Below are 14,650 nucleotides of genomic sequence, written 5' to 3' on the forward strand. Positions count from 1 at the left end.
CAGCGGGGGCTTGAGGAAGGGTGGCTGTGTCATCCCCCTGGAGGGCCAGGGACACCCCCTCTGCGCCCCTGGGTGGGAGGTCACAAGGGCATTGGGGAGTCACGCCCACGGGGAGGGGTGGTGAGGGTGTGAACTGTTCCTGTCCATGCTGAAAATAAGTGACCAAGGGGACACGACTTGTTTATTTGAGAGGCCACGTTACAGACAGGGGTGAGACAGCTTCCATCTGCTGGGTTCACTCCCCAGATGGCCACAACAGTCAGGACTGGGCCAGGCCCTACCCAGGAGCCTCGTCCGGGTCTCCCATGTGGGTCCAGGGGCCCAAGCACCTGGGCCACCTTCCCCTGCTTTTCCCTGGCCATTAGCAGGGAGCTGGCCTGGAAGTGGAGCAGCCAGGACTCGAACCAGAGCTCAGATGTGGGATGCCGGCGTCGCTGGCTGCGGCTCAAGTCCCTGCTCCACAGCGCCGGCCCCTGGCCACCAGTGCGCAGTTGCTGTGGGACCCCCTGCTGTCCTTGTGGTGGGAGAGTCGCTCCTGCCAGCCTGGATCAAAGCTGCTACGGCCCTGCTGTGGTGTCCAGGGCTCCGCCCCCCAGAGCCTGCCCCGCATCCCTCGTGGCCACGTCCCTGGGCGCAGTGGCCCGGCTCCCCCTCCCTCCCCTCCCTGTACAACAGCCACCAGGCCTCCGCTTGCGGGGTGTTGCCCGGAGCCTTGTAGGAGGCCCCTGTCCACCTGTGCCCCCCACCGCCCCCGTGCGGTGGCTCAAGCTGTTGGAGGATGGGGCACATGCCTGGACCTTCTCCCTCTGCCCTTAAGACCCCCAGCAGCCCCGGGCGGAGCCCCCTGAGCCACGCCACAGCCCTCCGGGAGCACCATGTGCTGGCGAGAGTGTGGCCACCAATCCCACCCCTGCCCTCACCACGTTTCTGGAGCCATTGTCAGCGGTGGGGGGGGGGGCGCTTCTCCCCAAAACCAGCAGGGTGTGTGGGCAGCTTCCCTGCCCTCAGGCCTCGGGGATGGTCCAAGTGAGGTCTGCTTCCTGGGCAGGCATTTCTGAGTCCTGCCAAGCTCTGTGGTCCCTGACCTCACAGGCGCTAGTCTCAGCCCCCCAAGGACAGGTGGCCCCAGCTGCCCCCAGGGGGACCTGGTCCGGCTGGCTGCCTGGGGGCTGAAGGGCCCTTGTTCACGTGCTGGGCCTGGCCCTCCAGGACTCAGGGTCCCTGTCCTGTGCGGGTGTCTCACTCCCCCCCCACCTTTGCTCAGGGGAAGAGACTGGCAGGCTCTGCAGGAGTTGGGGCAGAACCTGGGTGCACCGCTCCAACCTCCCCAGTCCATGCGGAGCCCTGCCTCCCCTGGATTGGGGACTGGGAGGTCCGGGACGTGACCGCTGGGAGAGGAGTTTGCATCCTCAGGGTCCCTGCTGGTGGGTGCCTTGGGGTCTCCACGCAGCAGACCCTATGGGATGTGCCCAACTCAGTACTAACGTCCTGCTGCAGTACTGAGACTGACCAGCAGGTGGCACTGGAGGCAGCAACGGGCCCAGTGCCTCCAACCCGCACACAGACTGCCCTGACCTGGAACCCAGGCGCCTCCTGCAGGCACCTCCCTAGGCCACGGTCCCTCTTAATGTGGCTGTGGGCCACAGGCTTGTTCCACCTGGGGGCAGAGCTCCTGCCGCCCCCGCCTGCTCTCTGCGCCCACTGTCCCCTGCGCTGCCGCTGTGTGGACCATGTGCAGTGGCAATCAGCGCACACTTGCACCGGTAGGGGCAGCTGCCGGCCAGGGCTGCCCAGGGTGCACCCCGGGAATCGTGTTTGCACAGGTGTTTCTGGGATGGGGAGGAGGGGGCAGCCTGAGGCTGAGCTGGCCCCACACCTGGGGAAGCACAGGCCAAGCAGGGAGACCCTGTGGTGGGCCAAGGCGGGAGGCGAGCCAGGCGGAGCTGGGGGGGGCGGTGTCAGTCTCTGGCAGGGAGGAGCTGGTTTTTCTGCTCAGGGCAGGTGGGCCTGGGTGGGCTGAGGGGGAGGAGTGTGAGGCCAGAGCAGGGGTTCAGCAGAGGCCGGGACCTCTGGAGCCGAGGGGAGGGCGGGCTGCTGTCAGGCCATCGGCCGGCCATGGGCCTCCACGGGCAGAGTCGGACAAAGGCCTGGGCCCAGCTTGGGGTCACACAGAAGGCAAGGGGTAAGAGGCGGCCGGCAGTGACGCCGATGTGTGCGTCTGGGAGCAGCCAGATGCCGGGGGGGCTGGGGCAAGCTTCTGTGTGGCCGCTCTGTCCCCAGCAGGGCTGATTGAGGCGGGGCGGGGGGATTCCAGAGACGGCAGCGTGAGGGCTGGGCCGTGGGCCCTGCGTCTACCCCGTCAAAGGGTAAAATGCACATGACCACTCCCCACCCCAGGGCCAGCACAGGGGGTGGGGCCGTGCAGGGCCCAACAGATGGCAGGCGGGGAGACACCTGTCGGTGGGGGGCAGGTTGTACATCCAAGTTTCTGGCCAGGGAGGCCAAGGCCCTGCACACACCTCACGGATGCTGGATAGAGTGGCCTGGTCCTCGCCAGCATCCCCAAGCTGGCCCGGTGTGGCGCCCCCCAGGGGTGAGGCAAATGACAGCACCTGCCTGGGCCGTGAGCCCAGCACACACTCAGCGAGGCCGCAGGTGTGAGAGTCTGGAGGCGCCGGGAGCCCCGGCGAGCAGCGCGTGGCTGGGCAGCGGGGCCCGAGCGTCCAGCCGCTGTCTGGGAGATGGACGTCCCGGGGCTGCGGTAGGAGCTGGACACACCGGGCACCTTTGCTGCTCCTCACTGGGCCCACTGCCGACAGCCAGGGGGTGCCTGGGGCTCCCAGCCCTGCCAACTCCTCCCCCTGTCTGGGCTCCAGCGCCCCCAGGAGGCACAACACCATTAGAAGGGAAGTGACCCCAGGGCCCCCACGGAAGATGGCACCTTGCTGGGCGGGGTCCTGTGGGAGGCGGACGCTGAGACAGAGAGGGGAACAGGGTGGGAGGGTAACAGTGGCAAGGGGTGTGGCCACCATGCACACTCCGTCGTCTCAGCCAAGCCTGCTGCGGGGCTGGCCGGATGCGCTGGCGCCGCCCGACCCACGTCTCCTTCCGCGTCGGGGAAGAGATCGAGGTGTGATTGGAAATCGAGCTGGAGTTGAGCTTTTGTCAAGGATGCAGCCCGAGCGTTTGCGGAGACGCCTGGCACAGGGTAGGCCCAGCTCCTGGCCAGTCTTGTGTCGCCCTCGTCACAGACCTCGGGATTCAGCCTCAGGGGGCCGGCGCTGTGGCGCAGCGGGTAAAGCGGCCGCCTGCGTGTTGGTGACGTCCAGCTGCTCTGCTCCGATCCAGCTCCCTGCTAATGCGCTGGGGAAGATGGCCCGAGTCCCTGGGCCCCTGCACCCACGGAGGGGACCTGCGATGGAGTCCCGGGTTGCTGGCTTCCTCCTGGACTAGCCCAGCCACTGCGGCCATTTGGGGAGTGAACCGCAGCCCCCCGCCCCCGGTGGGCAGGGTGGAAGTGAGGGGAACCATGCTCTGTGCCGTCCTGCCGGCTGGGTCTGGACTGCGGCGGGCCATGCCGACCTCACCGCCTCTGTGTTGGAACACTCTCCCAGGCCCCACCCTCACCAACCACGGACCCTGGGCCAAATCCCAGCCTGGTTCTCCATCTCTGAAATGATACTGTCGCCTGCAGCCCAGAGTCCTGACCCAGGGCCCAGAAGCCCCAGGGGGGAGGGGGAGGGGCATCCCAGCTGCCGGCTCTGCGCACATCCTCCAGGGTGGGGGGCAGCAGGGTCTGGGGTGCCGAGAGCTCTCGTGCAGACCCGGCGGCCCCTCTGCAGAGCCGGCCCGACCCAGGACCAGGGCGGAGCTCAGTGGCTCTGGGCTGGCGCAGGTCCAGCCTGTGCCCAGCGGGGTCCCTCGGGGCTAACGCTGTGTGGCAGGGAAGACGGCAGCTCCTCTGCATTTGCTCGTCTCATTATTTTTTATTATTACTTTTAGATTCATTTATTTATTTATTTGAAAAGTAGAGTTACAGAGACACAGAGAGAGGTCTTCCATCTGCTGGTTTACTCCCCAAATGACTCCAACTGCCGGAGTTATGCCAGGCCAAAGCCAGGAACCTGGGGCTTCTTCCGGGTCTCCCACGCAGGTGCAGGGGCCCAAGCACTTGGGCCATCTTCCATTGCTTTCCCAGGCCATTAGCAGGGAGCTGCATCAAAGTTGAGCAGCCGGGACTCGAACTGGCGCCCCCATGGGATAAGCTTAACCCGCCACGCCACAGCACCAGTCCCTGCACGTTTTATTTAAAACTCCGGCAACTTAAGTTAGCAGTCTATGAAAAGTTCTCCGAGTAGATACAAAATATCCAGTCCTTCTGCCTCTCCAAGGTGAGCCTGGAGCGGCCCCCAGGGCTCCTGGGGGCCAGCAGGGGGCACTGCGTGCATTCAGATCTGAGCCAGGGAGGCAGGCAGAGGGTGGGCGGCCCCGGGGGTGGGGATGTGAGTGGCTCCGAGCAGCCCAGGAAGCTGCCAGCCTCCCGCAGTGTCACACGTGCCAGGGAAAGCCGTCTGTGCTAGGGCCCGGCACGTCTCCTGCAGAGGTGACCAGGCCTGAGGACAGGCGGCCGGCCCCCACGCCAATCGCGGAGCCTCCAGCTAGTGGCAGCAACATTTCCCAGTGTCCCCGCGGCTCCCCGGGCACCTGGCACAAGGGCTCGTAGGGCTGAGTCCTGGTCCTGAAGGTGTCATGTGACGGTGTTGGCTGGGGATACCCCGCTGTGTGGCCAGAGGCTTCCATTCAGGTGGGGCCCCAGGACCCTGGGACACCATGTCTGAACACTTTCCGGGCAGCCCCAGGCAGCTGGACACGCACAACTTGGAGACGGCCCTCCCCGGAGCAGGGGTCTGGGGGCAGGCGGCTTCTCTCACTCGCAGGCCCAACCAGGCCTGGCACACTCTTCCCCCGGCTCGCCACCGGGCGTGCCCAGACTGCCTGGCCCGCTCGGGGCCTAACAGAATGGACGCATTGATCGGCTCCTCCGCCCTGGGACGGGGCACCGGCAGCCCAGCCGGGGGCAGGGCAGTCGGCCAGGAGCAGCCTCGCTCCCCGCTGGTCGGGAGCCAGCTGGCCTCCTCCCGCTTCCTGCCCCGGGGCCGGCCCCTCCCAGGGCTCCCGCCCGTCAGAGCACCGCGGGGCCGGGCGCGGGGTGCCCGCACAGCTGCAGCCGCACACTGGAGGTGAACCAGCAGCTGGGCCGGCCCAGGCTGCAGTGCAGGGTGGTCCGGAAGGTGCTCCTGGCGCACTTGGGGAAGATGATGGTGGTGCTGAGGAAGCGCAGGGCGCGCGGGCGCGGCTCCAGGGTCAGCTGGCTGCGGTAGCTGCGCCACGAGCAGTTGGGCGCCGCCACGATGGTCTCGCTGTAGGCCGTGACCGTGGGCACGGGCGCGTAGACGACCTTGTCCTGGAAGTGCTTCTCTGAGGCATACTTGACCTCCGAGTTGCAGCTAGGAAGGGCAGGGAGGGCGCAGGTGAGGCCGGGGTGGGGCGGGGCGGGGTGGGGCTGGCCACCGCCCCTGCGCCGTGAACAGGAGCGGGGGGGCACGCGTTCCTGAGAGGGGGCTTGGTGACCTCATGGAGAAGTCCAGGGACCGGCCCAGTGCCCAGGAGACCACGGAGGCACCCGGCTCGGGGGGTGTGGGGCCCCGCTGCAGCCTGAAGTGGAGGGGTGCTGGGCGGGCAGTGGACGGTCCCCAAGGTGGACACTCACTGTCGGCCTTTGTGAGTCTGACCTGTGCACCACGGGGACGAGGACGCCCTAGGGCTCAGCCGCGGGGGCTGGGGGCCGCCACCCGGCAGGGTGAGCTCACGAGGACACTGAACTGACAGCAGCATGGCCGAAACATAAGCCAGGTGAGGCCCGGGGGGAGGGGCGAAGGTGCCAGGACCAGGGCAGGGGGCTGCCGGGGTCAGCGCCTCTGAAATCCGTGTCACCTGCGGCTGCGGCAGGACTGTCCCTGCGCAGGAGCCGCCTGGAGGGCGGGACGGGAGCCTGCAGAGCCCCCACGGCCACTCCCTGCTGCTGCCCCGCAGGGGAGTCAGCCCGGCACCCCCCAGCCCCAGCCCGCAGCGCACTCACCGGACTTCCTGCGAGGGCTCTGGGTTCACCTTGATGGTCTCCCCAAAGAACACAGGCAGCATCCGGGGCCTCCTCTCGGGCGCGGGGGCTACCTGCGGGAGGGGAGGGGGCTGTGGGCACGGCAGGACCGCCTGGCACCCTCCCAGCCCCGGCTCTGTGGGCTCCAGCACACCTGCCCGTCAGCCTGCGGGGCCTCCTCCTGCAGCCCCCAGACCCAGACCCAGGCTCTGCAGAACTGTGCTCCTTGCAGCCCACTCCTCCCGGGGACAGTTCCCAGCCCCTCCTGGCACTGTCACCAGAGGGGCAGTGAGACCCTGCTACACCTGCGTCTGGGACCCCCAGTGCTGGGGGCGGGACACACAGGGAGCTGGCCCAGCCCACAGAGGGGCACAGGAGCCCAGGGTGGCAAACGTTCCCCGTGTGGGCTCCCAGCCCTGTCCACCCAGCATCCGCCTCTTCCTGAGCACAAGGATTGGCTGAGGCGTGGGCGTGTGACCCACACTGGCCAATGGGAGCCCTGCTCGGGGTTTCTGGTGGAGCAGCAGTGAGAAGAGCCCCCCCACCATGGTTAAGTGGGAGGGGAGGTGGGTGCACCTGGCGGCACCAAGGAGCATGGTGATGTCCTGCCGACATCACTCGGACGCCTGGACCAAGCCGTGCCTGAAGCCAAGCCCTTGAGGGTGAACCACCGCACGAAGCGGCTGAGCTGCTCTGGTGGGCGGGGAAGCTCCCGCAGCCCTCTGAGCGGGACCACCCCTCCGGGATGCAGTCAGCACAGTGCAGGCCCCGTGCCCTGTGTGGGCTCAGTCTCCGCTCTGTCTCAAAGCCCTTCCTCCAAGATTCCTGCCCCCTCCATGGAAACAGACCACCAGGGTGGCAGGAAGTGGCCGGGGGTCCCCGCCCCCCCAGTACAGACCTCCCACTCCTGCCATGCTCTGCACCCCAGTCTCCGCAGCCCCGGGGCCTCCCTACCCCCTGCCCCGGAAAGCCCTGGAAAATCTATCCCAGGTCTTCAGCAACCACAGGAGTACCCCGATCCAGTCAACCACGGTCCAAACACACTAGATGGAAAGTTCCAGAAACAACCAGTCCGTCAGTTTCCCAGGCTTTTATTACAGCAAGTTGTTAGAGAATATGTGTTTGCTGGTCTCTTCCTGTGCCCAACATCAATCGCACTTTATCATGGGAGGCACAGGACCAGGCAGAGCAGACGGGGTCTGGGGGCTACTCGGTTCCAGCAGACACTGGGACCACGGTGAGGAGGAGGGGGCAGCCATGCAAGACCAGGGGCCCTCCTGACCCCACAGGGAGCGGTCCCCAGGGAAGGAGGAAGCTGCTGGACTCTCCCATTCCCCCCAAGGACAGCTCCCTGGGGCAGGTGGGCACTGGCTGCGGCAGCCACATCCCCACCCGGACCCTGCCAGCCCCTGGACCGTCCAAGTCACACACTTATTCCCAGGCTTGCAGCCATTCGCACCCAGAGCTCCCATGGGCTCGTTCCCCACACCCCTCCCCACCCCTGCATCCGGTGCACCTGGCTCCCAGGGGACATCAGCACAGGGCTCCTGGCCTCTGGGCTGCCGCCTGCTCCGGGGCCGCCGAGCACCACGCCCACAGCGCCCAGCAGCCTCCATGACTGACTGAAGCCCAGGCTGGCCCCCACGGTGCAGCCCCGGGACTGGCTGCTCACAGAAAGAAGCCCCTCCCCAAGGGTCGTGACCCAGAGCAGGACATCCCCCAGGTTTTTGCTGAACACCTACTGTGCGCTGGCCGGGGTGGGTGGGACGGGCACAGCCCTGCCCTGCTCTGCCCCGGGAGAGGCACCGGGGAGGGGAAGGGACAGGACTGGGTAGGTGGGGACAAGGCCCTCAGGACAGACTCCGGCCCAGCCGACAGACAGGGGACTCCTGTGGGGCTGTCCTCTCGGGCCAAGCCCAGCCACCTCGCTCCCTGGGCTGCCAGGCGGGCAGAGAAGGCTGGGCCCGGAGCGGGGAAGCACCTCGAATCCGCCCAGGCTGGCTGGGGAGCTGTGAAGGTCCCTGGGACGCCGGGAGCCAGTCCTTCTGCCGCCGGAGGGTCCCGGAAGCCCGCCAAGCGGCCAGCAGGCAAGGGGGCCGCCTCCCGCAGCCCAGAGGGCCCCGGACCTGGAAGTCAGGTTAGGGGGCTCCTGGCAGGGAGGAAGCTGCAGGTGGGGCTTGGGCAGGGCCCCAGGGCACTCTCCTGAGCAGGCGTGGGGCCAGGGCGGGCCTCCAAGGGCACAGGGCCCGGGGCACGGTGGGCAGGGAACTGCGGGAGGAGCCCAGGGAGACGCTCCCCGCCAGTGGAAGCAAAGGCAAGGGGTGCTGTGGGGGCTCCCTCCTCCCTAGCCGCCGCCCGCAGCCGCAGCCACGGTGGCCAGGGCTGGGGAGAGCCTGGGCCCCGGCAGGGTCCCTGCTTGGCTGGGCGAGGGGCCTGGGAGACAGCCCACAGCAGGCACAGGATGGGCACATGGACCGTGAACTTCAGTCTGGGACCAACAGGCAGCCCATCAGTGGAGGAGCAGGTGGCAGGAGGGGCGCTCCAGGGGCTCTGTGGCTGCCGCTAGGCAGAGCCAGCCAACCAGGGAGCCCCCACTCTGGAAGGAGGCCAGGGCACACGGGGCCTCTGCACGGGCTCAGACGCCGTCGCCCACGGCCACTGTCCCCTGGTGTGGGGAATGAAGTCTCGCCGTGGAGTGCGTGTCCGGAATGCACTCTCGGGGCACAAGCTCCCATACCGGGTGAAGGCTGACCCTGACCCTCACCTGCGAACACGGCGGAGCAAGGCACGGACGCAGAAATCCGAGCGCTCATCCTTCTCGGGCTCGGCTCGTGGGGTGCCGAGGGCCAGAGAGGCCCCAGCCTGGCCCCAGAGCGGTGGAACTGGGAGCGAGCACACACCTGCCAGGCCACCCCGGCACCTGCTTGCGAGAAGATGGCTCACTCTGGGCCGGGGCAGGCCCTCACTGCCATGACTGGTGCCCTGTAAGAGGAGGGGCGGGCCCGGCGCTGTGGCGTAGCCGGCTAAGTTGCTGTCTGCGGTGCCAGCATCCCATGTGGGCGCCAGCTCGAGTCCTGGCTGCTCCACTTCCGATCCAGCTCTCTGCTGTGGCCCGGGAAGGCAGTGGAGGGTGGCCCACGTGCTCGGGCCCTGCACCCACGAGAGAGACCAGAATGGAATCCATCCCTGGCCCAGCCCTGGCTGCTGCAGCCATTTGGGGAGTGAACCAGCGGATGGACGGTCTCTCCCTCTCTAAGTCTGCCTTTCAAATAAATAAATCTTTAAATAGAAGAGGGGGATGTGGACATGGGGCCAAGTGAGGGACTGGGGCAGAGGCTGGGGCAGCCCCATGGGCAGCGCCGTCCCCTGCTGGGCAGCGGCGGGGACAGCCTTCAGGGGGCCACGGCCCTGAGCGAGGAGGGGGCTGCAACCCAGGGGACGGAGGGCTGGAGCAGGTGGACTCGGAGCTCAGCCTCACGGAAGCCGCTCGTACGCAACACTCCCGCTGCAGGTCCTGTGCATCCTGGGATGCAGATGTCACCGAAGGAGGCCTGGGGGCTCCGAGACCACGCCTGCCTGGGGGCCCTGCAGGTCCCCTCTCTCGGCCCCGGACCCCCTGGAAGGGCGTGGCCTGTTTGTCTTCTGTCCCACTCAAGGTGTGACAGGTGCTCCTGCACAGAGCAGGGGCTGGCGGAGCCTGAGTCCCGCTGGAGCCACTGCATCCGGGATGCGGCAGACGCGGCGGAAAGCAGGCGCCAGAGTTTCTGGTACGCACACACACTCACACACCCACCCACCCACACCCACTCACACACCCTCGCACACTCACACTCACCCACACACACACTCATACACACCCACACATACTCACACACTCATATACACGCTTGTACACACGCTCATACACACTCGCACACTCACACACACACACAACCGCGAACTGCCTCCCTTTCTGCAAATAGGTTCCTCCTGGCACGCCTGGCTCTCTTCCATCTGGGCATGCTCAGACAGCTTTGAAGCTCAGGTGCACACCTGTGAGCCCGCCAGGGGCAGCAGTCTGTCCAGCTGTCCAGCTGTCCATCCAACCATGTATAAGCCACCTGCGCCCACCCATCCATTATCCATCCGGGTCAGCTCACCCATCCACCCATCCACACATCCGTCCATCTTTGTCTGCTTAGCCATCTGTCCACTTGTCCATCCACTCATTCACCCATCATCCATCCGTGTCTCCTTACCCATCTGTCCATCCATCTGTCCATCCATCCGTCTGTCCTCCCCGGCCCCAGGTGCTGGCCCCAGAGCCCACTCTCCTCTCCTCTCACTCTCAGTGTCACCATCACAGACCAGGGACAGAGAAATGAGAGGCCCAGGAGTCCAGCGGGGACAGCGAGGTCCGGGGACGTGGCCGTGCTCTCAAGGGGCCGGGCAGCCCCAGGGAATCCTCACAGATGGGCAAAGGCCTCCTCCTCCCAGCCACGAGTCTACGGATCCAGCCCACGGGGGCTTCTCTCGGAATTGGGCTCCGGCCTTAGGGGATTCCTCCTGCAGGCTGCTTCGAGACCTGCAGGTGCCCAGACGCGTGGGACAGGGAGCCGCGTGGCACCAGCCCGGGGCCGGGGTAGGGGTGGCGGGGGCACCTGTGCATCTGACAGGCTACAGCGGCTCAGCCCACTACCTCCGCTCACGGCTCTGGGGCAGGGGAACCCCTCGCCTGGCACCCAGAGAACACCACCCAAGACCCCGCGTGTCCCCGCGGCCTCCCCACAGTCACACGGGACAGGGCTGGTCCCCAACTCTGCCGACGTCAGCCCCAGTCTCCCCTGGCCCTCCCTCGGACACCAGGGCAGACAGGAGGGGCACCAGCGTCCGCTCCGCCTCCCGCCCTGGGCGCTCGGGGGCGCGGGGCCAGCAGCTGCCTGTTCTCAGCCCACGGCGTCACCAGGCTGAGCGTATGTGACAGCAGCTGACTGGTGGTCCTGGCCCGGCTGACAGCTCGGCAGTCCTGGGGTCACGCACGAGGGCAGGCCCCGCGTCCCACCTGTGCCCTCCCAGTCAGCCCCAGCCCTGACTGGGTTCTAACTTGAGGGGTGCGGGAGCTCAGGAAGTCTTTTAAAAAGTAAAAACACAGCAGCCACAAGTGGAGTTTTTCAAAGACCAAGTAGTGTTGTCCTCTCTGGCTTCAGCTCTGAGGCCCCTTCTCCTCCTGCCCCTCCCTCTGGTGACCCCAGCTGCCTGCACCCATCTTGCTCCTGCCTCAGGGGCTTTGCACTCACTGGGGCTGAGAGGCCCGTCAGCCCTAGAACCACTTGCAGTAAACCTCACTCCTCCAGCTGCCCCCATCTCAGGCAGTGTCCCAGGCGCCCTTGCCGGCCCACCTGGCACAGCCACACAGGTACGCTGGCGCTGGGGCTCCCCCTTAGAAGGCCAGTCCAGGGCTGGTGCTGTGGCACAGCTGATAAAGCCACCACCTGCAGCGCCGGCATCCCATATGGGCGCCGGTTCGAGTCCTGGCTGCTCCTCTTCCGATCCAGCTCTCTGCTGTGGCCTGGGAAAGCAGTAGCAGATGGCCCAAGTGCTTGGCCCCTGCATCACGTGGGAGACCAGAGGCTCCTGGTTCCTGGCTTTGGATCGGCCCAGCTCTGGCCTTTGCAGCCATTTGGGGAGTGAACCAGCGGATGGAAGACCTCTCTCTCTCTCTCTGTCTCTCCCTCTCTCTGTCTGTAACTCTACCTCTCAAATAAATAAATAAAATCTTTTAAAAATAAAAATAAATAAATGTCTTTTAATAAAAAAAAGAATGCTAGTTCCACAAGGACAGAGACCTTTGCCATTTTATTCACTGCTGCGCCTTCCATGGTCCCCAACAGTGCACGGCACACAGCAGGTGCTCGACAAGTACTGGGGGACAAGGGACACAGTCCCAGCATTTCACCGGGTTTGTGGGGCATCAGCTGCGTCCCCACCTTTGAGCCAAGAATGAACAAGAAAGGCCCCGGGGGAAGCAGGGTCTTCAGCTCCAGGCTGGCCACCGAGGCTGTCACTCCCGCGGGGTGGGGTCGTCCCTGCCCACACGGACTGCAGCACGGGGAAGGCAAGTCCCGCTCATTAAGACCGTGCGGGGGACTCTGTCCGTCCAACACCCCGGAGGTGCCCAGGGTGGAGCTCGGAGGCCAGGGCTGGGGACAAGCAGGGCCGGGTGCCACCAGCTTTGATCGGAAGGCAGAACGTAGACACCCGACCTGTGCAGGGAAGCCGGAGGCCTTGCCAGTGACGCCGGGGAAACCCAGCCCCGCTCGCCCCCAGCCCCTTGTGGGTGTTCGAGACCAGGAGCCCCGAGACTGGAGCCGCGACGCCCCAGGTGCCCGGATGAGACTTGCCTTTCACCTGCACGGAGAGCGCCCTGTGCGAGTCCTCGGCCCGCAGGGTGCTGCTCACCCTGGACCCGGGGGGCAGGGCCACGGCGGGAGGCCCCAAAGCTGAGCAGGGTTTGCTCTGGGCTGACTGTGTCCTCTCCTTTAGTTGAGAGCAGCAGGAAAAGCGGTAGGTGCACGGGCGTCCTGTTTTTCAATACACACGCACACACATGCGTGCACACGCATGCACACACCTGCACACACACGCACGCACACGCATGCACACACACGGATGCACGCAGTTAATGAGCTACAAAGAGAAAAGCAGGACATGTTTCCAGGGCAGATTCTGGCCCCGGACACGGTGGGTCCCGCCACCCCCCAGCACAGCTGCGTGCCCGCTGGACGACCCTGGGCGAGTGGCTGCCGCTCTCCGTGCCCCGACTGGGGACCACAGGAGTGGGTGCCTCACGGCCAGGTGTGCAACAGTGGCCCCGGCTTTGCTTCCCTGCCAAATTAAAAGCCGGGCGGTACAGCTCCACGCTGGCTTCTCCTCAGCGAGGACGGGGATGTAGATGCTCAAGCCGATCGGCCACGCACACGAGCCAGGTCCACGGTGGCCGTGGCCGTGGGAAACCTGCCGCAGGCTCTGGGACGTTCCCTGTTTCTGGGCCCCGTGGAGGGTGGAGGATGCCCTGGGTGTGCAGTCCCCACACGTGCAGCGCAGGGGACCGTGCCAAGCCCCAGGCGTTCTCGCGAGAGTGCTGCCCGGTGGAGGCAGCAAGCTTGGTCCCACAGCGCACGCCCCCCCCACCCCCAGCCCATGAACCCCCAGCGGAGAGGCCAACCTTCGGGTACACCCCTCGGTCTGGGGCTAAAAGTGGCCCAACTTCGCCAAGCCGCGGAGTTCCCAAGGGAGGGGTGAACCCCTCGGAACCGAGCATCCGGGGAAGGCGGGTGGGCAGGGGTCTCTTCGGATCCCCCTAGTGAGGGATTCCAGCGGGCGGGCCCCAGGGCGGTGGAGCAGCAAGGGAGGCACCGGGCTGGAGGCCGCGAGGAGTTAGCCCGGGGGCATTTCTTTCCCCCAGGAGGGTTCAGGGGTGCAACGCTCAGCGCTGGGAAGGCACAGAGGGGCTGCCCAGCACAGCCGGAGCCAGCAGGGAAGTGGGACCGTCCTGGGGTTGCCGCCACTTCCACGCATTGCAACTGGTGGCCTCCTCCCCCTGCGCACTGCCCAGGCCGCCCCCAAGCCGGCTCCCTCCCCCGGTGCACCCCAACCGCCGGGCTGCCTGGCAGGCGGCCACGCGCGCGGCGGAGGCTCCTGACCTGGGGCTCCAGCCTTCCCCAGGCGCGGCCTCAGCTCCACGTCAACACCCGACAGCCCTGGGAGGAAGGGTTCCTGTCTGGCTTTGGTTAGGAAAAAAAAAAAAAAAAGTTCCCGCTGGCAGCGCCCGGCGGGGCAGCGAGCGGGGAAGGCGGCAGGAGGGGCGCCGGGCCGGGGGTCCGGCGGCTCCAGCTCGCGGGGCAGGGCTGCAGCCCACCCGGCCCCCCAGCCGGCTCCGCTTCCCCGCCGGCCGCCGCCGAGCACTCGCGAGAGAAGCCCACCGCCAGGGAGAGCGCGGCGGGTCCGCGGCCGGGGAGCGTGGCTGTCACGGCGCCCGGCGTCCCGCAGCGGCCGGCCCGGGGGCGCGGCGCACGCGCAGCCCCCACCCGCCCGCCGCCCCGCACCCGGCCCCGTCGGTGCGCAGCGCGCGTCCTTACCGCTGGGGCCTGGGCGGCTCCGGGGGGCTCCGCGGGGGCAGGCGCCAGGGCGTAGAAGGGCGGGCTGGGGCTGGGGCTGGGCGGCAGCCCCGAGTCGGGACTGTCCAGCATGCCTTCCCGGCTCTGCTCCTGGAGGCCGCCCTCCATGGCCTGCAGGGGCAGGTGGCCCACCATGTCTGGGGGGCGCGGGGCGCGCGCGCCCGGCTCCTCGGGGGGCTCCTCCACCGCGCTCGGGGCCCGGGGCCGGCGGCGGCGGCGGCTGCGGCGGGACGAGCTGCGGGAGGCCCCGCAGAGGCGGCGGTGGGGCCTGGCGCCCCTGCGCCCCGGCCCGCGTTCCCGGGGCCGCGCTGCCGCACCGGGCCTGCCCCGCTCGCCG

The 14,650-nt window shown here is 67.2% G+C and overlaps 1 protein-coding gene across 1 annotated transcript; it reads right to left on the minus strand.

The window, feature by feature from the left end:
* Positions 1-162: 162 nt before the first annotated feature.
* RFLNA (refilin A) lies at positions 163-14,648 on the minus strand. Its single transcript, XM_051830829.2, has 3 exons — positions 14,275-14,648; positions 6,140-6,231; positions 163-5,507 (listed from the first exon to the last, which is right to left on the minus strand). The coding sequence occupies exons 1-3, from the start codon at positions 14,446-14,448 to the stop codon at positions 5,183-5,185; spliced, it is 591 nt and encodes a 196-aa protein (XP_051686789.1). The 5' UTR covers positions 14,449-14,648; the 3' UTR covers positions 163-5,182.
* Between the last annotated feature and the right edge of the window lie 2 nt (positions 14,649-14,650).

This window comes from Oryctolagus cuniculus, chromosome 21, assembly GCF_964237555.1.
Source record: "Oryctolagus cuniculus chromosome 21, mOryCun1.1, whole genome shotgun sequence".
In the NCBI taxonomy this organism is placed as follows: Eukaryota; Metazoa; Chordata; class Mammalia; order Lagomorpha; family Leporidae; genus Oryctolagus; species Oryctolagus cuniculus.